General features: G+C 37.0%; 2 protein-coding genes and 2 long non-coding RNA genes across 17 annotated transcripts in view; 1 reads left to right on the forward strand and 3 right to left on the reverse strand.

The window, feature by feature from the left end:
• Positions 1-446: 446 nt before the first annotated feature.
• On the reverse strand, positions 447-4,417 carry LOC108174939 (uncharacterized). The gene is made up of 4 exons (XR_001791812.3): positions 4,335-4,417; positions 3,805-3,904; positions 3,077-3,241; positions 447-1,331 (listed from the first exon to the last, which is right to left on the reverse strand). It is a non-coding gene; the product is annotated as an uncharacterized lncRNA (long non-coding RNA).
• A 939-nt stretch (positions 4,418-5,356) lies between these two features.
• The window catches only part of LOC114819228 (uncharacterized), a 37,815-nt gene continuing 19,366 nt past the window's right edge, over positions 5,357-23,805 (reverse strand). Inside the window, exons 1-7 of one of the 14 annotated variants that reach the window (XR_011573637.1) lie at positions 8,402-8,479; positions 7,786-7,891; positions 7,446-7,460; positions 7,008-7,116; positions 6,176-6,285; positions 5,985-6,065; positions 5,357-5,691 (exon numbers count right to left, since the gene is read on the reverse strand). This is a non-coding gene — a long non-coding RNA (uncharacterized lncRNA). Of the gene's footprint in view, positions 5,692-5,984; positions 6,066-6,175; positions 6,491-7,007; positions 7,128-7,445; positions 7,654-7,785; positions 7,892-8,401; positions 9,025-23,805 lie in introns of those variants that run through there. The other 13 variants (XR_011573627.1, XR_011573629.1, XR_011573628.1 and 10 more) reach the window with 13 other exon arrangements.
• LOC139187508 (receptor-like protein EIX2) lies at positions 9,065-12,367 on the reverse strand. Its single transcript, XM_070808948.1, has 2 exons — positions 12,261-12,367; positions 9,065-12,124 (listed from the first exon to the last, which is right to left on the reverse strand). Exon 2 carries the CDS (start codon positions 11,912-11,914, stop codon positions 9,179-9,181), a length of 2,736 nt encoding a protein of 911 aa, XP_070665049.1. The 5' UTR covers positions 11,915-12,124; positions 12,261-12,367; the 3' UTR covers positions 9,065-9,178.
• Positions 21,235-23,787, forward strand: LOC139189762 (DNA mismatch repair protein MLH1-like). The gene is made up of 2 exons (XM_070808960.1): positions 21,235-21,812; positions 23,186-23,787. Exons 1-2 carry the CDS (start codon positions 21,572-21,574, stop codon positions 23,188-23,190), a joined length of 246 nt encoding a protein of 81 aa, XP_070665061.1. The 5' UTR covers positions 21,235-21,571; the 3' UTR covers positions 23,191-23,787.

Raw genomic sequence — 23,805 nt, forward strand, 5'->3', positions numbered from 1 at the left:
GAAAACAAGAAAGTTTGATCACAATGCAAAAAGTGGTAGCCAAGAACACAAATTGTAATTCAGTCGAGTAAAACGCTAGAGCATCCGACTCACCATAACCAATCCAACTTATTTTCTTCAGTGAATTATTAACAAGTACTCAACCTCATTGATAGTCAAATCTCCCCAACACATGTAATATCTATGGCATCTAGACTATTACGTATATCCCAATATGCAACCATCCATGGCATCTGGAATAGTTTAACATAATAAAACTCATTACAATCAGTGGAAATTTATATAAAGATTACACAAATCCTAGAGTCTGACATCTACTACTAGGTAATTCATGGTATCTATGTGCAAGAAGCTATTACTCAAGTTGAAAACATGACACCTACACAACTTGTATCAAATTCACCAAGACTAAAACCAAGCATATAAGCACAGCAAACGATACTCAATGAAATTGAAAACTCGAAAATAATTCAATTCAGAATTTAATCATTCATAGTCATGGCTACACCATAGCCTTAGCTAAGGAAAATTAGTTTCGAAACATAACTGGAAATATGATTGAATTCATATAAAAAAAAAATTAAAAGAAAAACTAAGTTTAGAAAAGCCTGAAATCCCCGTGCTCTGCCGCTGCCTTCTTCTCTTTTTTCTCCTTCCAGAAAAAATTGATCAGTTCTTTTCCTTCTTTTCCCCTTTTACGTTTCCGTAACCGACGAAAGATTAACCCCAATTAATTGCTGACGGTAAAAGAGAGGAAACGGTAGAAGTCTTCAATTATGTGCTGGCCACTCTTTGGTACATTAAGGCACCCAAATGAACATCTATTAACATTAAACTCGTGCCCTTGATCTCCTTGCTGCTGCTTCCCCTAGGTTCAATAACTCTTTCATTGCCATCAATAAATCCATTTATACAAACAACCAAGTCTCTCTCTTTGATGCCTTCTCCAAAACCCATAATAAAAGAGAACACATACCACAAGAAAATCAAACAAATTAGGAGCAAGAAAATATGGGAATAACATTCCTCTGCTTTCCTTTTCCGTTCTCCCCCAACTGTGCAACTGCAATTTCACCAACTTAATCACTGCCTCTTTGATGCGATCTCCCATTTTTCTGATTCTGTAGCAGTCAATTCCCCATTTTTCTTTGAGATAGTGAGTTCCTCCTGGAAAATGGTAAAAGTCGCAAGCCTTTCAATCATCTTTTAAGACAGATCAAATTGAAGTTTGATGCCCTTTAAGTATTGAAGTGGCCATGTGGAAGCAAAACAAACTGGTTCATCTTTGGATCCAAAGGATAGAAATATTGCCAGCTTTTACCATGTAGACCCTACATAAAAATTATGAGAATAAGATGAATTTAGATAATGCCTGCACATGAATCCAAAAGAGGAGAAGCTCCAACAACGTCCACTTTGACTAGAAATTAAACAAAAATCTTAGGAATGTTGCCTTATTATTAATCTAGTCATAAAGGCACAAATCTCTGAAATTCCTTTCATTTTTGTCCAACTTATCACAAGAAAATGTAACTTTTGGAGTAAATAAATAGTAAAATATGCGATCATCAAATACCCCCAAACTTACATTTTGCTTGTCCTTGAGCAAAAGAAGAAAACATAAGAACAAGTAATAGCATGATAATATCCAGAGATTTGAAGCCTGTTTTAGATAAATCAAGGTTTTCCAGAGATTTGAAGTTTGAATATTCACTTGGAAAATTATCCCTAAAATAATTCCCGGATCGATCAAGTGTTATGAGGTTGGTACGATTAAGAAACCAACTGGGAAATGAAGAACTTTTAATGCCATCAACCGACATATCAAGGACCAAAAGTGACGTCAAGTTAATCCTCTGCAATGAGAGTGGAAGAAAGTTAACGCTCTGTAGTGAGAGTGGAATGCTTTCAATTTGACACGAAGATAAATATAACTCTAACAATGAAGGGAGCATGATAATATCATATGCCCAACTGACTCCTGTGCTGCTAAGATCAACGTCATTGAAATTAATGCATTTCAGGGAAGAGAGGTGAGGAAGCCAATTCAAATTTTTGGAAGATAAGTCTTAATTCCACCCGAGATCAAGAAAATTTAGGCTCGACAGGTTACCAAGAGAAGAGGGAATCTCTCCTCCAAATGACGCAGAGGAGAGATTGAGATATTGCAAACTTTTAAGCTCCCCAATGAACTTAGGAATTTGATTGCTAAGAAAATAATTCCCGCTCAAGTCCAGGTAATTTAAATGTTTCAAGCTCAACAGAGAAGCATTTATCTTACCTCACAAATTCTCGCAGAGAAGAATCTATTTTTGGCCATATCAAAAAGTTCAAACTTTGTTGTTGAAATTCCATATTTTGTTGTGTACAAAACCCCAGATTTACAAAAATTCTGGAAATTAGTTAAAAAACAGGGAATTACTTCCATCAGAGTTCATGGTCTTTGTAAAATACATAAACCAAAAATTCAAAAACAAAAATAAAAAAAAAATAAAAAAAAAGTTGAAAAAAAAACCAATTTATCTTCATTTCATGTAAATTGATCATAGTTTTGCTCAACACAAACATATCTACTCTACGATCGTTGTAGAGTTGACATTAGGTGGACAACTCTTTTGACTATGCCAATAGACACATTACGAAAGTTTACTTTCCATGAGCTTTGCATGCAACTCACAAATTCCCAACTATATGTGTCATTTGTTAGTCCTTGACCTTCATTGCGTAATCACTAAAGTAACCAAATCCAAAAAAAAACAAAAATGTGACTCTCTCTCTATGGCTTTCTTACTACACAAAAATATCCCTAATTAAAGCATGCCACACATCATCACATTGCTATTATATGAAGTATATTTCTCATTGGCAAGTAATATACTCTCCTTAGCTCAAGAGGATATGAAATTGGTTGAGTACACTGTTCTAGCCATTCGAATCAATAAGCTCAAGTTTGCATGGTACAAAACCCTAAATACTCAGACATATGATATCCAATCTTCCACTTTACAAATCACATATGGGTAAAATAATAGCTCTAAAGAAATCGGAAGTAAAGGGCTTTAGAACACAAATATACCTGAGGTGCCAAAATATGGAGTTGAGGAAACGTTTTCTTCTTATTTTGAGGGAAGAAGAATCCAGCTCTGAATTTGGATCCATTTTCTTAACCCCGTGGTTCCTATAACCCATAAATTTTTCTAGTGTCGTTCAAAATCACAAGTACCCCAGATGAATTGAAAAACTGCAGAGATTAGTCAAAAACACCTGAACAGCACCATATTGGCTGTACTAAATATAACAGTACCCCAAATTTATGGGGCTATCAAATTTATGTATATTTTTTAATGACACTAAAGATTAATTCTGAATTCATGGTACTATCAAATTAATGTATATAGCATACCTATATTAGTATGATTCTAATTTACATTTGTTTCTTATAAAAAAAAAAATTATAACATAAATTTCAACATGTATGCGTACAATGCAAAAATTTTTGTTTCGTAAATTACAAATAATTCACTAATACTTCATACATGGAGTGGCGAACCACTTTAGTTGGGTTATCTTGGCACACATTTGAGTTAGACAGTTGATAAAAGGATAGTACTTCTTATATATATTTGTACCAGCCAACGCCAGCAAAAAAATTAATGAGCAATCCAAAAAGTAGCCAAAGTCGCTTCAGCCATATGCCTCATGAAACACATTCTAAGCTATCTGGACAGACTACCTTGAAATATTCTCTGATATACTGTTGCAAATATGCCTCTATAACAAACACAAAACATTGAATTCCATTACCTTCTTGTTATTGACCTCTTTCTCAGTCGGAATCGCCAGACTTCCGAACCATCATCCGGGAACTGTGGAGGAAGAGACCGTCGACCACGCCTTCACGCACCTGCGGCCGGAGCTGAAGAGGAGAGTTAGAATTATAATATATCATATTGACGGATTCTCAGACACATTTCATCGAACACTAGTGTGCCACGTTCTCATATGCTTTCTTGTAAGATTAATTGAAGAACAATACTAGTTTTTGAACAAAATTAACTTCCTGACGAGTAATTTAACAGAGAAGAAGCAAAAAGAGCGCAAAGAAAAAGCTTATATAAATCATAATATGATTAAATGCAGGCTGCACAAATGTCACTGGAAAATCACGGGTAGCCGCAAGCTACTTTATCCTCTAAAAGCCAAACCAAACAAATCAAAAACAGGACACGCAAATAAAGATTTCATCAATTTGTTTACTAAATCCGTTTTTTCTGATTTCATTTCGAATACCCAAATGAAAAAAATTAATTAGAAGCTTTCAACTGAGAGATTACCTGAAGAGAGGGAAGTTTCAGCAAGCGAGAATAGAGATGGAGCCCCCATCCCTCTAAGCCCTAGCCCCTCACTTGAATCGCCCACCCACCCTCTGCAAACCCTAGACCCACCCCGTAATCTCTCTGCAACGGACAGAAATGGAAGACAAGCCTCTCCTTTACAAATTATCCATTGAAGATCCATCTCAGCCATATCAAATTATCCGTTGTAATACTAAGAGCAGAAGCCACAGACGCCAAAAAACCCTCAAATCTTCAAACCCAATTCAATCCCAATGATTTTATTTCAGTCCCACTCAACACTTCTCTCGACACTTAGCTCAATCGCCTCTAGAAGTTCGTTCCTTTTCCCAATTCAAGGGTCCAACTTCTTCTCCTTCTTCTTCCTCCTTGTCTCCCTCCTATTTTTGTATGGTTTTGAAGCCCCAACAAAAAGTTTGTCTTCAGTCAGTGGCTAAGTCAGGAATCGTTGGGGGAAGGAGTGAAATCTATAAGGGTAAAAGATCCAAAAAAATGTAGACAACCAACTCCTAAACATCAAGCTAATCATTCTAATGATGTGTTACAAATCCGTAATCGGGTAATACTGCAATTAGTACATCTCAAACACAAATACTGACAACCCCCAATCAAAAGAACAATACCGTGAAAAACATGATAAGAAGAGAGACAACGTAAGACTAAATTCATTAGACTGAAAATGGTACTTGGAGACTGAAAGAATAGAGGGAATGCATGCAAAATCAGGAGGTGAATTCTTATGAATTGCAAAAATGCAAACCCAGCAACCATTGACATGCCCTTGGAGCACTTGGGAAGCTGGAAATTTCATCAATCTCATAAGCGGCTCAGTTGTCAGCTCCACATACAACCCATTTTCTATGAACACAAACTCCCTCTCAACTTTATTTCTCTTCCCCTCATCCAATCCGTACACATGCAAGCTCCTAATAAACTCACCATGGTTGATGGTGTTCTTGAAGACCAGGAGAGATCTCAGCAAATGAACAAAATACACTCCATTTGTCCCAAAATCACTCATAAAACTTCACATTATTACATAAATATCATGGCCTTTGCAATCCATAAAAAATTAAAATAAAGAATAGGAATAAATTCAAAGAACCCCACATTACACTAGGAAGTAGTGTAGTACAGTGTTTGGATACATGGAAAAATGAGAAGGAAAATGCAAGGCCAGATGCTTTTTCATCCTCGCACAAACCTAATCATCACACAAACCTAATCAGATCATCAGTTACCCACATAGGCTGCTATTTCTTCACTTTAAAGATTCTATGTTCTTGCTCAGCTCCTCCAGCTTCTTCATCCTCGTCTTCTCATTTTGGCTCACCAGCTGCATCAAATGTAACACGACAACAAAACAATCTCAAAACATTGAATTATATAAGCACTTTGTACGCTTTTACTGAATCAAAATATAATGAGTGATAACTAGCATCGGTTGAGAGTTTGGACGGGTTGAACTCCTAACCGGAGGTAAGCCCAAATTTTGTAGGATTGGTTTTGTCAAAGCAGGCTCAACCGTGCTCACTCTAACTCCGAACTGGCCAGACTGGTTCAAGTTCAACCCATCCATGAAATTGCAACCCTAGCTATGCCAAGTAAAAAATTGTTTAACAAACTAACCTCCATTAGCTTTGTGATAAGCTCCACATTTTCTCTGTTCTTTTCATTGAAAGCCTCAAGTGCATCTCTGTATTCCTTTTCCTGTGACAAGTTACAAACCCGAAATTCATCACAAACACACACGAATTGATCCATAATTGCATATGCATAGCAGTAAACATTGACATCAGCAAAAATCCAGGTTGTGTTACCTTCTTCTGGCAGGTATGTCCTAGTGGCTTTAACTCTGTTAATCGCATAGATCTTTCTTACGAACTAGTGAAACATCCTTCCTCATTGGACCTGAGAGCCCTTCAAGCTCCTGGAAGTTCCATAATTTACGACAAAAGGGAAATTAATCATCTAATAATTGCTAGCAAATGATCCAACGATTATACAGAAGAAAATTTGAGGGTTTTGAGAAAGAAGAGAATCTGTTTTTTGCCGTATCAAAAAGTTTAAACTTTGTTGTTGAAATTTGTCGGCTAAATTCCATATTTTGTAGTGTACAGAACCCCAGATTTACTCTGTTAGATGAGACAAACAAATAATTATCCAGCAGTACAAAATTATTAGCATCCGACCATATGCTGCTAGACAATTGTTTCACTAACAAAAATTCATAAATTATTGACAAAAAATTCTTACAAAATCGATATTATATTACATTTGAATATGAATGAGGATAAATGGTTGACACTCATAAATGTGTTCACTTATCCATAATAAAATTTAAAAGGATGAAAAAATAACAACAAAACACAGAACACAGGCACCTTACCCCAATGCCTCATGAGTACAAATGCATTCTAAATTTGAACCTGACTAAAAGTTGATAAAAGGATAGTACTTCTTATATGTATTTGTACCAGCCAAGGCCAGCAAAAAAATTAATGAGCAATCCAAAAAGTAGCCAAAACCGCTTCAGCCTTACGCATCATGAAACACATTCTAAGCTATCTGGACAGACTATCTATAAATATTCTCTGATATACTGTTGCAAATATGCCTCTATAACAAACACAAAACATTGAATTCCGTTACCTTGTTGCTATTGACCTCTCTCTCAGTCGGAATCGCCAGAGGTTCAGAACCGTCTTCCGGAACTGTGAAGGAAGAGACCGTCGACCAGTACCACGTCGCCTTCATGCACCTGCGTCGGAGCTGAAGAGGAGAGTCAGAATTATAATATATCATATTGACGGATTCCCAGATACATTTCATCTAACACCTAGTCTGCCACGTTCTCGTATGCTTTCTTGTAAGATTAATTGAAGAACAGTACTAAGTTTTTGAACAAAATTAACTTCTAGATGAGTAATTTAACAGAAAAGAAGCAACAAAAAAACCCAGAAATCTTTTAATTGAAGAACAATACTTGGTCTTTGAACAAAATTGAATTCCAGATGAGTAATTTAACAGAGAAGAAGCAAAAAGAAACCCAGAAATCTTTAAAAAATTGTCTATAAAAAATGAAATTACCTTGAACGGAGCTCGCTGCAAACAACACAACCACTCATTAATACGTTCAACCCCATTTGCACATAAACAATTAGAAAGATGTGAAAAAAGAAAGCAAACAAAAAGCTTATATAAATCATCATATGATTAAATGCAGGCTGCACAAATGTCACTGGAAAATCAAGGGTAGCACCAACCAAACAAATAAAAAACAGGACACGCAAATAAAAATTTCATCAATTTGTTTACTAAATCTGTTTTTCTGATTTCATTTCGAATTCACTGGGAAAAAAAATACATAAATCCAAAGAAAAAAAAACCCAAATGAAAAAAATTAAATTAATTAGAAGCTTTCACGCACCTGGGACCGGAGCTGAAGAGGAGAGTCAGAATTATAATATATCATATTGACGGATTCTTAGACACATTTCATCGAACACCTAGTGTGCCACGTTCTCATATGCTTTCTTGTAAGATTAATTGAAGAACAATACTTAGTTTTTGAACTAAATTAACATCCAGATGAGTAATTTAACAGAAAAGAAGCAACAAAAAAAACCCAGAAATCTTAATTGAAGAACAATACTTGGTCTTTGAACAAAATTGAATTCCAGATGAGTAATTTAACAGAGAAGAAGTAAAAAGAAACCCACAAATGTTGAAAAAAATGTCTATAAGAAGTGAAACTACCTTGAACGGAGCTCGCTGTAAACAACACCACCACTGATTAATACGTACAACCCCATTTGCACATAAATCATCATATAATTAAATGCAGCAAGCTGCTTTATTCTCCAAAAGCCAAACCAAACAAATAAAAAACAGGACACGCAAATAAAAATTTCATCAATTTGTTTACTAAATCCGTTTTTCTGATTTCATTTCGAATTCACTGGGGCAAAAAACATACATAAATCCATAGAACAAAAATACCCAAATGAGAAAAATTAATTAGAAGCATTCAACAGAGAGATTACCTGAAGAGCGGAAAGTTTCAGGAAGCGAGAATAGAGATGAAGCCAACATCCCTCTAGCCCTAGCCCCTCACTTGAATCGCCCACCCACCCTCAGTGCAAACCCTAGACCCACCCCCTAATCTCTCTCTGCAACAGACGCTAAAAACCCCTCAAATCTTCAAACCCAATTCAATCGCCTCTAGAAGTTCGTTCCTTTTCCCAATTCAAGGGTTCAACTTCTTCTCCTTCTTCTTCCTCCTTGTCTCCCTCCTATTTTTGTATGGTTTTGCAGCATCGACAGAAATGGCAGAAAAGCCTCTCCGTTACCCCCATACTTCTCCCATCTCTCTCTCGGCAAGGGACAGGAACCCAGAAGACGCCATCCAAATCTCCCACCTCTCTATCTGCAAGGAACAGGAATCCCAGAAAACCCTCGACGATATCGAACCACCAATTCTTCCTCCTTGTCTCCCTCCCATTTTTGCATGGTTTTCGCAGCATCGACAAGGCGGAGGAGGTGGACTACCACTGGCCGAGTTCGACGACATTCAAGTGTAAAAGAGAAGAATACATACATGTGCTAATCTAGTTCATAATGTTATTTTGTTAAATTGCAGCATTACATAGATAGCCGTTGCATATATATTTTGCAAGTACCAAATTAAATGGATAGCCGTTACATAATTGTTTGTGGGAACATTTACTGAAAGATTCTTTTATTTAATACATAAATTGCAAGTAACAAAACACAAAGTAGAAAGGGAAAAACATCACATTATATATTAGTACAATAAAACTTCAGAATAAAAACCTTTTGAAACGAGTCACTTTCAATGTAATTGCTAATGCTACCTTATCTTTGATGTCATCGATGAATTGAAAATAGGCACACCTCCACGATGTCTTTAAGATTAATGTGCCGCAAATGCCCCAAAAGCCTATGATAAAGCCAAGTGCCACACTGACATAGAGCCACAAGTTATCCTTTCCATCTCCATTCTTGTCCTTTGCATCCTTAGCAGTAAAAGTGTCATCTTCAGGGCACTTAGTTGAGAGAGGAATGCCACATAGCCATAGATTGCCCACATAAATAGATGAAAAATTGAGGGCTTGAAGCTGGTTTCCAGAAGGAATTCTGCCAGACAAGTTGTTGTAAGACAAGTCCAAATGGGACAAAAAGGTTAAAGATGACAAGCTTTGAGGAATCTGTCCCGAAAGTTGATTGTGTGAGAGATCAAGAGTTTCGAGCCATCGCAAGTTTCCAACCTTGGAAGGGATCTTTCCAGTTAATTGATTCATGGACAAATTCAAGGTGCCCAACATAATGAGGCTGCTTATTTCTTCAGGGATTTCACCTTGTAAATTATTTGATGAAAGATCAATGCTCTTTACAAGATATAGAGTTGTGTTGTACACAAGTTCTTCTCCTTTTAGTGTTAGTGTGGCTTGATCAAACTCATCATAGTAGTTTCCATAAGAATCATCATTGACTAGCGAAGTTAAGTTATCCAAACACATGGGAATAGTACCTGAAAGGCTGTTGTGACTAAGGTCGAGGATGACAAGGCGATGAAGATTGAACAGTTGCTGAGAAATATGTCCACTAAAATAGTTGGACCGTAATCGTAGCCTAGACAACATAGATACGTTTGACCCTCCTATCCATATAGGTATTTTCCCAGATAACTTGTTGTCTCCAAGATCAATACTCCTCAAACTCGAACAATTTTGCAAGGCATTAGGAATTTCACCGCCAAAATTGTTGTCGTTGAGCTTTAATATTTCTAGGGAATGTAGTCCCCCCAATGAAGTGGGAATCTTACCAGAGAGATTGTTTTGACCAACATCTAGAAAGATCATATAGCTCTCTACTCTCCATGCATGAGGGAATTCTCCGTAAAATTGATTGCTCTTTAGAGACAGTATTTGCAAGTTCTGGATGTTACAAATTGAGGGAGGAATAATGCCATTCAAATGATTCTCATCAAGTAACAATTCTTGCAATTTGGGCATCATTTGGTCAATATTTGAGGAGATTGGCCCGGAAAATAAATTACTTTCGAGACAAAGGGAACTGACATTAGGGAAGCACCAAAGTGGGAGTGGGCCCTCCAACTGATTATGACTCAAATCAATAAACGTCAAATTTGGACATTTCAAATAGGATGGAAAATTTCCACGAAATTGGTTGTAAGACAAGTCTAGTAGGGTGAGTTGGGAAGATATCTTCAACAACCATTCATCTGGTATGGAATCTGAGATTCCATTACCACGAAGGATAACATCAAACAGTTCAGTTTGAGTTTGAAGCCATACCCAAAAACCAGAACTTACACCACAATTTATGATCCGAATTGTGTGGAGCTTGAAAGGAGGAACCCTGTCATAAGCCCCGTCGAAAATGAGGGAAATGGGCCGATCTATATTTCCTACTTCAAAATCTTGTAATCTGGTAAAATTTATGAAATGGGCTTCCGTTAGAATGCCTTCCCATGAATTACCAAGCAGACGTAGGGAAACTAGCTCATAGAGTTGTCCAATACTTTCTGGAATTGAGCCGTTCATATTATTATAAGTCAGGTCTAGTGTTCTCAAGGATGACAAGTTTCCGATAGAATCTGGAATTGAGCCCCACAAATTGTTTCCTCCAAGGTTGAGATTCTGTAAACTTCGAAACATTCCTAAAAAGGTCGGCAATTGGCTTTCAAGCTCGCAATAAGACAAATCTAGTGACTCTAATGTATTACTTGGACAATTTGAGAGACTCATCCAAAACTCTTCAATCCCCCCATCAAAGTTGTTCCCTGAAAGACTTAAGACCTTTAGTTTGCAGAAATTTCCACTCACTTTAGGAATTTGACCTTTTAAGCCTGTTCCAGATAAATCAAGGTTTTCCAAAGATTTGAAGTTTGAAAATTCACTTGGAAAATGATCCCTGAAATCATTCCCGGATAGATCAAGTGTTTTGAGGTTGGTAAGATTAAGAAACCAACTGGGAAATGAAAAACTTTTAATGCCATTATCCGACATATCAAGGACCAAAAGTGATGTCAAGTTAATCCTCTGCAGTGAGAGTGGAAGGAAGTTAATGCTCTGTAGTGAGAGTGGAATGCTTTCAATTTGGCACGAAGATAAATGCAACTCTAACAATGAAGGGAGCATGATAATATCATACGCCCAACTGACTCCTGTGCTCTTAAGGTTAACGCCATTGAGATTAATGTATTTCAGGGAAGAGAGGTGAGAAAGCCAATTCAAATTTTTGGAAGATAAGTCATAATTCCACCCGAGATCAAGAAAATTTAGGCTTGACAGGTTACCAAGAGAAGAGGGAATCTCTCCTCCAAATGACGCATATGAGAGATTGAGATATTGCAAACTTTTAAGCTCCCCAATGAACTTTGGAATTTGATTGCTATCAAACGAATTCTGGCTCAAGTCCAAGTAATTTAAATGTTTCAAGCTCAACAGAGAAGCATTTATCTTACCTTGCAAATAAGCATTTTCCCACTCTGCATCATTCCGGAGGTCCATCTTCACGACATGACTAGTGTTGTTGTTGCATGAAATACCTTCCCATTGACAGCAATCATGACCCACCCAAGACGAAAGCCTACCAGAATCATCAACAAGATGTTCTTTAAAGACAAGAAGCGCATGTCTTTCTTCATCAATGCATGAATTTGTCTTTACACCGCTTGAAATTTCATCACCAGCCAAACAGAAACGGAGTTTAGTAGGACTCTGCATGCAAGAAGAGACCAAAAGCAAAAGAAGCAAATAGTGAGCAATAATGCGGTGACAATGGCTATCCATTATGACACACAGTTTTTCTTTGCTTTGTTGGTGAGATGTTTAGCTACTAAAATTAGTGCGATACCGGAATTTATAGGAAGAGATTATGGATGTAGGCTGGAGAGCTGAAAACGAAAGCCGTCTGATAGAGAAAAGAAAAAAGGCTAACTGAAATGAGTGGCGGTTGTGATGGGTTGTGGAAATCCATATGCTGCGAAGACTTTGAATTAAGGGTCTTCATGTTCCATCACAAGTCACAACTTATCAACTTACTTATGGAAGCCGATTTGGATATGTTGTTATATTTTACACCACACATGCTGGTAGACTGGTAGTCACTACTTGGATATTTACAAGTTTGCAAGCCGTGTAGGAGCAGAGATTATGAATGCATGGATGAGATGGCTAGCTACCTGTGGAAGTCTTTGCACACCGATTAGTCTTTGGTGGAAAATCCATATGTCTAGCCGTGGAAATTCAAAAATCATAATTGATGAAAGGGATTGGTAGAGAGAAGAGAGTGGCAATTGGCAATGCAAGTGAGAATGATAGAATATTTGCGGTATTTTTCTGTCTTTTTTTTTTTAAATACTAGTGATATTCTAAACTAATTCATCTATTAATTTGTTCACTGATTCACATGCATTTAAGAAATTGCAAGAGGGATAGACAGAGACTGAAGCCCTAATCCATGACTCTGTTAACACTTTTTAGGGTTCTTACCGTTTAGCCCAACTAGAGGAATGGATGTGATTTGTTCCATTTTCCTCACTATTTGCGTATATACCAAGAATCGTTCCTTAAATCCTAAGAATGGCATAATATGTTCGCTCAATCAAAGGGAAGCAGCACTTAAACCTTGGTTCTTTCACTTGGTTTTGAGCTTGGTTGTGAGGACGGTGGTGCGCCGGAGAGATACAAAGAGAGGCAGGGTCGCCTACGTCACTTTAATTCCCAAACAAAAACACTTTCTTTATATTTTGCTTATGTCCTTCTATGTAATTTTGCAATAGAATAAACTTGTCACCAAAACTTTCGTAAAAAAGTGGGTGAAAAAATTAGACAATATAGTGGACATAATAACACTCCTTATTTTTTGGTTTCTGTTTTGGTGTTTGGTGAAGCTGTATGTTTTGTAGAGCAATGGCTAACTTAGCGTGTTCAATCTGCTTGAACTATGATAAAGTGGTGACAAAAGTTGAAAAAGTGATTGTCTTTTCCCCCTCCTCAGATGCTTCAACGTTTGCTTGTATTTCGGGGAAGAGGTCAATGCTTGACTAAATCTAACCGTTGGGTTATTTGCAAGAAGCTTCTTTTTGGGGTTTTATACTACATCTATGTACAGAATGCACCAATGTTTGAATAGCTAAAAATGTTTAAACCCAGTTATCCGATACATCGATACAATATAAAATTTTCGGCACACCGATTATGAATGCATGAATGAGGTGACTAGCTACCTGTGGAAGTCTTTGCACACCGATTAGTATTTCATGGAAAATCCATGTCTAGCCGTGGAAAGTCATAAATCATAATTGATGAAAGGGATTGGTAGAGAGAAGAAAGTGGCAATTGGCAATGCAAGTGAGGATGATATAATATTTGCGGTTTTTTTTTTTTTCTTTTTTTTAAATACTAGTGATATTCTAAACTAATTCATCTATTAATTTGTTCATTAATTCACATGCATTTATGAAATTGCGAAAGGGATAGATAGAGACTGAAGCCCTAATCCCTAATTATATTCGCTCTTTTTAGGGTTCTTACCATTTAGCCAGACTAGAGGAAGAGACTTGATTTGTTTCATTTTCTCACTATTTGCGTCTATACCAAAAATCATTCCTTAAATTCCTAAGAATGGCACAATATGTTTGCTCAATCAAAGGGAAGCAGCACTTAAACCTTGGGTCTTTCGCTTGGCTTTGAGTTAGGTTGTGACGGTGGTGCGCCAAAGAGATACAGAGAGGCAAGATTGTCTACGTCACTTCAGTTCCCAAACAAAAACACTTTCTTTATATTTTGCTTATGTCCTTCTATGGAATTTTGCAATAAAATAAATTTGTCACTAAAACTTTCATTAAAAATGGGTGAAAAAGTTAAAACAATATGGTGGACATAATAGCACTCATTAATTTTTGGTTTTGTTTATGGGAGTTTTAACAAAACACTCCCGGTTAGTGATGATCATGGTATATCCGTGTACTAGTCTGACTAAAATTAGTTTTACTCGAGAATTGTGATTCCTTCTTACACATACTATTCCTAGGATTACTAGGATCATCTTTATGAAATATTATCCTAATTAACACCACTTTAGTTTCTTCCTGATTTAACATATGCCATGTAAACCCTAGTTTTGGACCCTGTTGGAGAATAATAAAAGTGGGAAGTGTGAGAATATATTTAGGTTTCCTTGCTCTTATGGATTTAGGTTTTGCATCTGTCAATTAGGATTTGCTTTATTTCCTGTTTTGAATTTACAATTTAGTCTTGTTTCTTGTTTTCCTTTAAATTCCAAATTCCCTATGTTGAAAAACCAATTTATTGGAAAACGAAATGAGTGGCGGTTGTTCACAACCACTTTTACAAGTTTGCAAGTCATTTGTCGACACAGCTGGTACCTGTTTGTGACGGGTTGTAGAAATCCATATACAGCGGAGACTTTGAATTAAGGATTTTCATGTTCCATCACAATTCACAACTTATCATCTTATTTACTGTTCTTTGTTCTTATCTTGTGGTAAATTACGTAAATGGATTTAGATATGTTCTTGTATTTTGCAAGTCCATCGCCTACACCACACTAGTAGACTGGTAGTCACTACTTGGATATGACTTTTGTGTCATTATTTACAAATTTTCTAAACAGTGAAATGATTATTAACAGTCTAAAATAATCATTGTTACACTCATTGTTTTCATATTTGTTTTTCACTAATAAGGAATACACGAGATTTCCTGTGGACTTTTCCAAATTTTAATGAAGCCTTGTAGGAGTAGATATAGTGAATGCATGAATGAGATGGCCAGCCGTGGAAATTCATATATCATACTTAATGAAGGGGATTGGAAGAGACAAAAGAGCGGCGATTGGCAATCCAAGTGAGGTTGACTTACTACTTGCGGTATCATATTTTTTTTTTTTAATACTAGCAATATTCTAAACTAATTCATCTATAAATTTGTTCATTGATTCACATCCATTTAGGAAACTGCAAGCGAGATAGATAGAGACATAACCCTTAATCCCTAACTCTATTTGCATCTTTTAAGTTTCTTATCATTTGACCCGACTGGAGGAAGGGACGTGATTTGTTCCATTTTTTCCACTATTTGCGTCTATACCAAGAATCATTCCTTAAATTCTAAAAATGGAATAATGTGTTTACTCAATCAAAGGGAAGCCACACTTAAACCGTGGGTCTTTCGCTTGGTTTTCAGGTCGGTTGTGAGTTCAGTAGTGCACCTGAGACATACAAAGAGAGGCGGAGTCGCCTACGTCACTTCAGTTCCCAAACAAAAACACTTTCTTTATAATTTGCTTATGTCCTTCTATATAATCTTGCAATAGAATAAACTTGTCACTAAAGCTTTCATTAAATAGTGGGTCAAAAATTAGACAACATAGTGGACATAATAGCACTTGTTACTTTTTGGATTCTTTTTTGGTGTTGCAATGGCTAACTTAGCGTGCTCAATCTGCTTGAAAAAGTGATGTCATTTCCCCTCCTCAGATGCTTCAACCCATGCTTGTACTTCGGGGAAGAGGTCAATGCTTGACTAAACCTAACTGTTGGGTTATTTGCAAGAAGCTTCCTTTCAGGGTTTATACATCATCCCCATACAGGATGCACCCATGTTTGAACGGCTGAATATGTTTAAACCTGGTTACTCGATGTAATTCGATACATCGATATGGTATAAAAATTTTAGCAATTGCATTGGGTTTTAAAGATTGCAAGAGATTCAGTGAAATGGTTGTCTTGTAACCCTAGCTTTTCCACTCAAAGTGCATTTTTATGAGCATTACCACCACATGAATAGTTGTTGATGAATGTGATCAAATTTGTCTACTACTTAAATCTCAAAACCTAAACTAAACCAATCATAATTTATGTAGTGGTAATGCTCACGACCACTAAGGATAGCAAGCAAAATGCACTCTTCCATGCAACTAGTAACATAGTAGAAAGCAAACCAAAGGCTCTTCATCAAGAAAAATTATTGAAACATACTAGAACGCATCAACATGTTATATTATGAGTAGACGATCCAATTTATACTTTAGAATATAGCATTAATAATCAATCCACACACTATAATATGAGAGAATCAATAGATCATGTTCCTGTATTTCAGTGCACCGCAATATCCTTTCTTCTTCCTTTGAAAGACCATAACAAGTGATGCCCCAACAGAATACGTGTTTGTCTTCAGTCAGGGGCGAAGTTAGGAATTGTCGGGGAAAGGAGTGAAATTTAAAAGGGTAAAAGGTCCAAAAAAATTGTAGACAACCAAATCCTAAATATCAAGCTAATCACTATAACGATGTGTTTACAAATCCGTATTCGACTAATACAGCAATTAGTACATCTCAAACATAAACACAAGCACAAACACAAATAATGACAACCCCCAACCAAAAGAACAATAATGTGAAAAACATCAAAAGCAGAGAGACAACGTAAGACTAAATTCATTAGACTGAAAATGGTACATGGAGACTGAAAGAATAGAGGGAATGCATGTAAAATCCGAAAGTGAATTCTTATGAAATGCTAAAACGTAGACCCAAACCCCAAACCCCACCCCCCCCCCCCCCCCCCAAAAAAATAAAAAAAAAACCTTTTCTTTACCTTTTATTTGAGAGCATATCGTATAAACTGCCACCAATCTCCAACACATTAAGCTAATTTTGTAATAGTGTGAGTAATCCACTATTACTTGCAAAAAGAAGCAGGTGGTTTTACTATTACTCGAACCGATGCCCTTGAAGATAAAATCTCACAGGCCATGTCCATAATTTAACACGTACATTAACAGAATCTCATTTAGTGTAAGATGTAATGAAATTTCTTTGCGAGGTTACAAGTTTTAGGTAAAAACCTAACTTCTGTTAACCTGATCATTTAAATTTTTGTTAAGAGTTTTTATCACAAATGGTCCTTCAAATTGATCTACTCCACTAAGATGGTCCTTGAAATTGAAAATCAATCAATGTAGTCCCTGAAAATGGGTGTCGCAAATCAATCTAGTCATTCCGTTACAATTCCGTAAAAAATTATGTTAAGTGATGACATGTCACATAATTGACCCTTACAAGTCTAATTAAATAAGCCACGTGAATTAAAAACATTTAAATTAAAAAATAATTTTTTTATTTTGTATAATTAAAAACTTCAAAAAAAAAAAAAAAAAAAAAGGAAGACGAACACATTTGTTCTACTCCCAACTGAACACAATCACACCTGCACTGCACCCAAACCCCTCCTCACGATTTTAATTGCCAATACATCAACAACTTTGAAAAGTTTGGTGATGGAATTGATATAACAATAAGCCAAAAAATTAGTTACGGTTTCTCCACCCCATCATATACTGCTTCTCCACCCCCGTCATCACCTCCTCCAGCATAGCCACCACCTTCTCCACCAGCTGCCTCTCCTTTGGCTATGTCAGAACCCCCACCAGATGCTTCCCCACCACCTCCATCAGAAGGTTCGCTCTCCCAAATCTTCCCCAACACATCCAGCAAAACCCTCACCTCACCTCCACCTAAATCCACAGAGTCTGTTCGCTCCGTAAATTTGTCATGGGCCTTGCGGGCATGCCGGGAATTTATTCAAACATGAAATTGGTGGGTGCGGGCATGCCACTACTAGATGCCGCTAGTAGACATGTTTTGAATGATTGAGGTTGGGCCTGAGTTTGACTTCAAACCAAGGGATTGTGCCATTGAGTGTGAGTGGCTCAAATCAAGGTTCTCTATTTGCCTTAAAGATAAGGACTTTACTTATATGGAGAGATAGAACAATATGTAAATGGCAAGGTTGCTGGAAATGTAAATTACAGAGGAAAGTGAATGACTAGTATTGCAGATTGCTTGTAGATTAAATGACTGGAATTGAGTTGTACATAAAGACTACAAATGAGAACGATACTACTAGTGAGCAGCAGAGCTAATAAACTAGACAAAAGATGGCTTTTGTGAGGGCTGATCCTGAAAATGATTGAGGTTGGGGCTGACTACAGCTTCGTATGCAAATCTGGCTTGAGCAGAGTTTGTGTATTTGTTTTTTTGATTGGTTGAGTGTCCCTAATTTTTGTACTCCTTCTTCTTTATATAGAGAAATGAGAGAGCTCTTGCTGAGAACCTTGAATCTGTCTGAATGCACTTAACTGCCAGCTAGCATGTGAAATAATATTAAAATAGGCAAGTTTGCTTCTCCACCACATGTCTATTTCCCACTTGCAATAAAATAATTAAAAGAAGCAAACAAAGCTTCTTTCATCACATATCATTGCCCGAAGGCCTGCATGGTGTCTTCCTATCCACTTGCATGAAAAAGCATGCATTTGTCTTGATTAAACAAATCTCTTGGCAAATCTCCACCACCCAAATAAAAGGGAAAAGTAATATTATAATGTCAAAACCATCCTACTTGCAGCCAAATATCTTTCCAAGTTAGCTTTCTTGCACATTTATCCTTCAAATGCCATATTTTACCCAAATAGCCCAAATAAGTGAAATTGTACACATTTTAGGTGCAAACAGAATCCCCACCTCCTCCAGCTGATGTCATGCCCCATTCGTCCGATTCTCCACTCGCACCACAAGGAGAAGCACCAGAAAAATCTCCTTCATCCCCTACCGTCACACCTCCTCCATCTGGTTCCAAATCTGCTCCTCCACCAGCTAATAACTCACTGTTGAATTTTTTATGTGTATTTCATTAAGAAACAATTACAAATGAAACATATATATAGGAAAAGAAAGTAGACATAAGGCTAACTTGCCTAACTTGCCTAATTTCCTAACTTGCCTAACTTGCCTAACTTACACAAAGAATGTTGACTAGCCTAACTTCACTAGTCATCCATCATGTTTATTTCATGCATGCATTTTAACAAAAGATATGACTTGCATGCATTCCAACACTCCCCCTCAAGCTGGATCAAGGGGATTCCTTGAGCCAAGCTTGGACAGAATGCGCATGAACTGAACCGTAGGAAGAGGTTTAGTAAAAATAACGCTTTGCTTCTTGTTGCGCCATGTTACCAAATTCCCACTTGAAATGGCTTCGTGCCGCAAACAAACAGTAATGGCTTCGTGCCGCAAACAAACAAACTTGAAATGGCTTCGTGCCGCAAACTTGAACAACGTTAGGTAGAGCTAAAGCATCCATCGAGCTCTCAGCTTCATAATGTTCTCCAGCCATCTTGGCTTAGAGTAAATGTTCTCCAGCCATCTTGGCTTAGAGTAAAAGTTCTCCAACCATCTTGGCTTAGAGTAAAAGTTCTCCAGCCATCTTGGCTTAGAGTAAATGTTCTCCAGCCATCTTGGCTTAGAGTAAAAGTTCTCCAGCCATCTTGGCTTAGAGTAAATGTTCTCCAGCCATCTTGGCTTAGAGTAAAAGAAACTTAACAGAAACGATCAACAGAGCATCCATCGAGCACTCATCTTCATAATGTTCTCCAGCCATCTTGGCTTAGAGTAAAAGAAACTTAGCGGAAACGATCAACAGAGCCAGGAATTTCGAGTTCCTGCTCTGATACCATGTTGAATTTTTGATGTGTATTTCATTAAGAAACAATTACAAATGAAACATATATATAGGAAAAGAAAGTAGACATAAGGCTAACTTGCCTAACTTGCCTAACTTGCCTAATTTCCTAACTTGCCTAACTTGCCTAATTTACACAAAGAATGTTGACTAGCCTAACTTCACTAGTCATCCAACATGTTTATTTCATGCATGCATTTTAACAAAAGATATGACTTGCATGCATTCCAACACTCACCCCCTGCACTCACGATGCAATCACCACCTCCTTCGGTCCCTTCACCCCCTGGTACTTCGCTCCTTCAACTTTCCCATTAATTGAGTAATTAATACAATAAGAAAGGTCTGGGTGTGGTTGTGTTCGAGTGGGAGGAGAAGAAGATTGACGCATCTTTTTTTTTTTTTTTTTTCTTTCCTTTTTTTTAAGTTTTTAATTATACAAAAGATAACATTGTTTTAATTATTTAAATAGTTTTAATCCATGTGGCAATATTTAATTAGACTTATGGGACCCAGTTATGTACCATGTTATCACATAATGAAATTTTTGACGGAAATGTAATGGAAGAACTAGATTGATTTGCGACACCTGTTTTCAATGATTATATTGATTGATTTTCAATTCCAGAAACCATCTTGATGAGATGAATCAATTTTAGAAATAATTTGTGATAAAAACCCTTTTGTTAATTGATGACGTGACAGTGTCGTAGACTAAAGTCGTGCCACTTTATTAATTAACAAAGCATTTGACGAAACAAATCAACGAAAGTACAAAAGTGCCAAAAAAAAAATCAAAATTGTATGAAAAATAATCAAATTTTTAAAAATTTTAGAATAATAAAAGGAGAATTACTCATTTTATTTATTTATTTACCGTGAAGGCGAGCTTCGAATCATTTATTTAACCTATATATGAGAAAATTCACATTTAGATATCTTAGAATGGTAGGTGCGAGCAACAACTACACTCTTGGTGAATTAGTGCACACTTTTGGCGAATTTTTACACATAATTTAAACTTGTGAACTTTGTCGTGTTTATTCTAAGATAAAATTTTGTGGCTAATGAATAGACTAACTCGAGTTTATCATGTTTTCTAGGTTATCTCGATCAAATTCTTGCCTCTTGTCTACATTTTTTGGTGTTCTTTTTGTCTACCATAGACACTATTAAAAACTTTAAGCCTTTATTACCAAAAACTTATGAAATGTAAATATAATTTTTATATCTCAAATATACCTCTTTCATTGTTATTACGCTTATGTATATTTTCGTAATGCAATTCTTTCATTTTTGAACAAACAAGTAGATGAATGAAGTCTCACACTGGTCTAGTCATAATAACCTAGTTTAAATTTGTCATTGGTAATAATCGATCCTAAGTTCCCTCATTTATAAATAAAGAGAAATACTATTCACCTTAGTATTAAGTGGCAACGCAATTCTTAACAAATTTAAGTTTTTTAACCTAATTTTACTCCCCTCTATTGAACCAAAAAAATATAATAAATAATAATAATAATAAATAAAATAAAATTACACTCGTTTCTTCTTCATTTTGGCGGTGCCGGGAAAATTGGCGCTTCCAAACGAGTGCGGTGCAACGGAAATGGAAATTGAAGCAGAAGAAGAAGAAGAGAAAGTCGCGACGGAGCCTCCCAAAACTCACCGCCTAGAAGAGTCTGTGGTGAACCGAATCGCTGCCGGCGAGGTCATCCAACGCCCTGTCTCCGCCGTCAAAGAGCTCGTCGAGAACAGCCTCGACGCCCGCTCCTCCTCCATCAACGTCGTCGTCAAGGACGGCGGCCTCAAACTCATCCCAAATCTCCGACGACGGCCACAGTATACGCGTCAGTCCCTTCTCAACTCATTTTTTCCATTTTATTAAATTTTGAAGGGTAAATTACATAGTACCATCAGGTTTGACAGGTTTGACGTCTATTATAACCTCATACAACATCTTTAAAACATTTTATTTTCATACCTTAAGTATTATTTTATTTTAAAATAATACATCCGTTACATTTTTCGTCCATTGATCCGTTAAGTGCTGACGTGGTTACCACATTTATACCATGTGGGTGCCAAATGTATGCCACGTGGCAAAAAAATAATTTTTTTTTTAAATCTTAATCTTCTAAATTTACAAACAAAAAAAAATCCAAATCCCTCCCCCAAAGCCCCCGTACCTGAACCCTGAACCAAAAAAAAAAGCTCTGAAACCTGATCCCATTATCCCCCCCCCCCGCCCGCAACCTTGAACCAAAAAAACAAAAAAAACACCTCTGAAACCCCGATCCATTACCACCCCCCCTCGCTGCAAAAAACCAGTTCCCATTATTCAAACCCCAAATCCCATAAATCCCCTACCAGATCCACCCGCACCAACCTGTCCACTACCAGATCGACCCACCTCTGAACTACACCACTGCACCACCATCAAGCATCAGACCACCAGCCACCAATCTGCCGCCGTTCTGTCCAACGCCTTGAACCAGTCTCGCAACCTGCTTGAATCTCCCGCGCCAACCCATCGCCTAGATCCGATTGACCTAAGATTGCTGCTCCATCGCCATCCTTGCTGCACCGTTTCTGTCCTGCATCACTGCAATCGGTTCTCGTCGCCGCCATCCACCATCACCCGTTCCCATTTAAAAAAAAACCCAGATTGCCTAGTTCCCATTTAAAAAACCCCAGATCCCATTATTCCTCCCCCCAACAAAAAAAACCCAGATCGCGTACCTGGCGAAGTCCGACGGTTCGCACCCATCCTCCACCTCCTCCTCTGCACCCAGCTCGACCTCCTCGGGGAAGATGAAGATGGGTTTTTTTTTTTTTTTTCCTCTCTTGTTCTTCTGGTTGCAGGTTGTGTGGGTGGGTTGCGGGTTCAGCTTTTGATTTTGGCTTTTGGTTTTTTTTTTTAATGTAGAAGATTCAGGTGTTTTTTTAAAAAAAATTAAAAAAATATTTTTTTTGCCACGTGTCATACATTTGGCAGCCACGTGGTATAAATGTGGCAGCCATGTCAGTACTTAACGGATCAATGGACAGAAAATGTAACGGATGTATTATTTTGAAATAAAATAATACTTGAGATATGAAAATGAAATGTTTTAAAAGATGTTGTATGAGGTTGTAATAGACCTCAAACCTGAGGAGCAATGTAATTTACCCAATTTTGAATTATTTCTAAATTTATTTACGAATTTACGATTCATTGCAGTATGAGGACCTGCCGATACTGTGTGAGCGGCACACGACGTCGAAACTCTCGGCGTTTGAGGTCTTGCAGTCGATAAAGTCGATGGGGTTCAGAGGAGAAGCACTTGCCAGCATGACGTACGTAGCTCACGTCACCGTCACCACCATTACCAAAGGCAAGTTGCATGGTTATAGGTGCGTGCCCATTACCTGTTTGATGAAATTCCCAGAAAATTATATGATTTGTTCATAGAAAGAAATGGCCTTTTCATTTTAATCTTAGTGATAATTATTGTGTTATACTTGTAATTTATGATTTAGTTTTGAAATAATTATAATTTTGTGGGTTCAGGGTAACAATTAGAGCAGTTTAACTTTAAAATTTTCCTAATGAATGTGATGAATTAATTTCTATGTTTTGGTTTAATGGGATGAAATTATCTTTACTGGTGAATTTAGTGGTGGTACTTGTTATCAGATTCTGCTGATGATTATTCAAAGATTGTAGATTTGCTAAGCCGGTTTGCAATTCATCATATGAATGTTAGCTCCTCCTGTAGATGAACATGACTTTGGCGTCGAGCCAAACGCAGAAAATATATATATCTGTGTGTGTTCATTCCATACTACATATGACGACAT

The sequence above is a fragment of the Malus domestica genome, chromosome 12 (assembly GCF_042453785.1).
Source record: "Malus domestica chromosome 12, GDT2T_hap1".
Classification (NCBI taxonomy): Eukaryota; Viridiplantae; Streptophyta; class Magnoliopsida; order Rosales; family Rosaceae; genus Malus; species Malus domestica.

Bases quoted from the DNA above. Each gene is read 5' to 3' on its own strand.
- LOC139189762 (XM_070808960.1), top strand. From the start codon at position 21,572: ATGGAAATTGAAGCAGAAGAAGAAGAAGAGAAAGTCGCGACGGAGCCT.
- LOC139187508 (XM_070808948.1), bottom strand. From the start codon at position 11,914: ATGGACCTCCGGAATGATGCAGAGTGGGAAAATGCTTATTTGCAAGGT.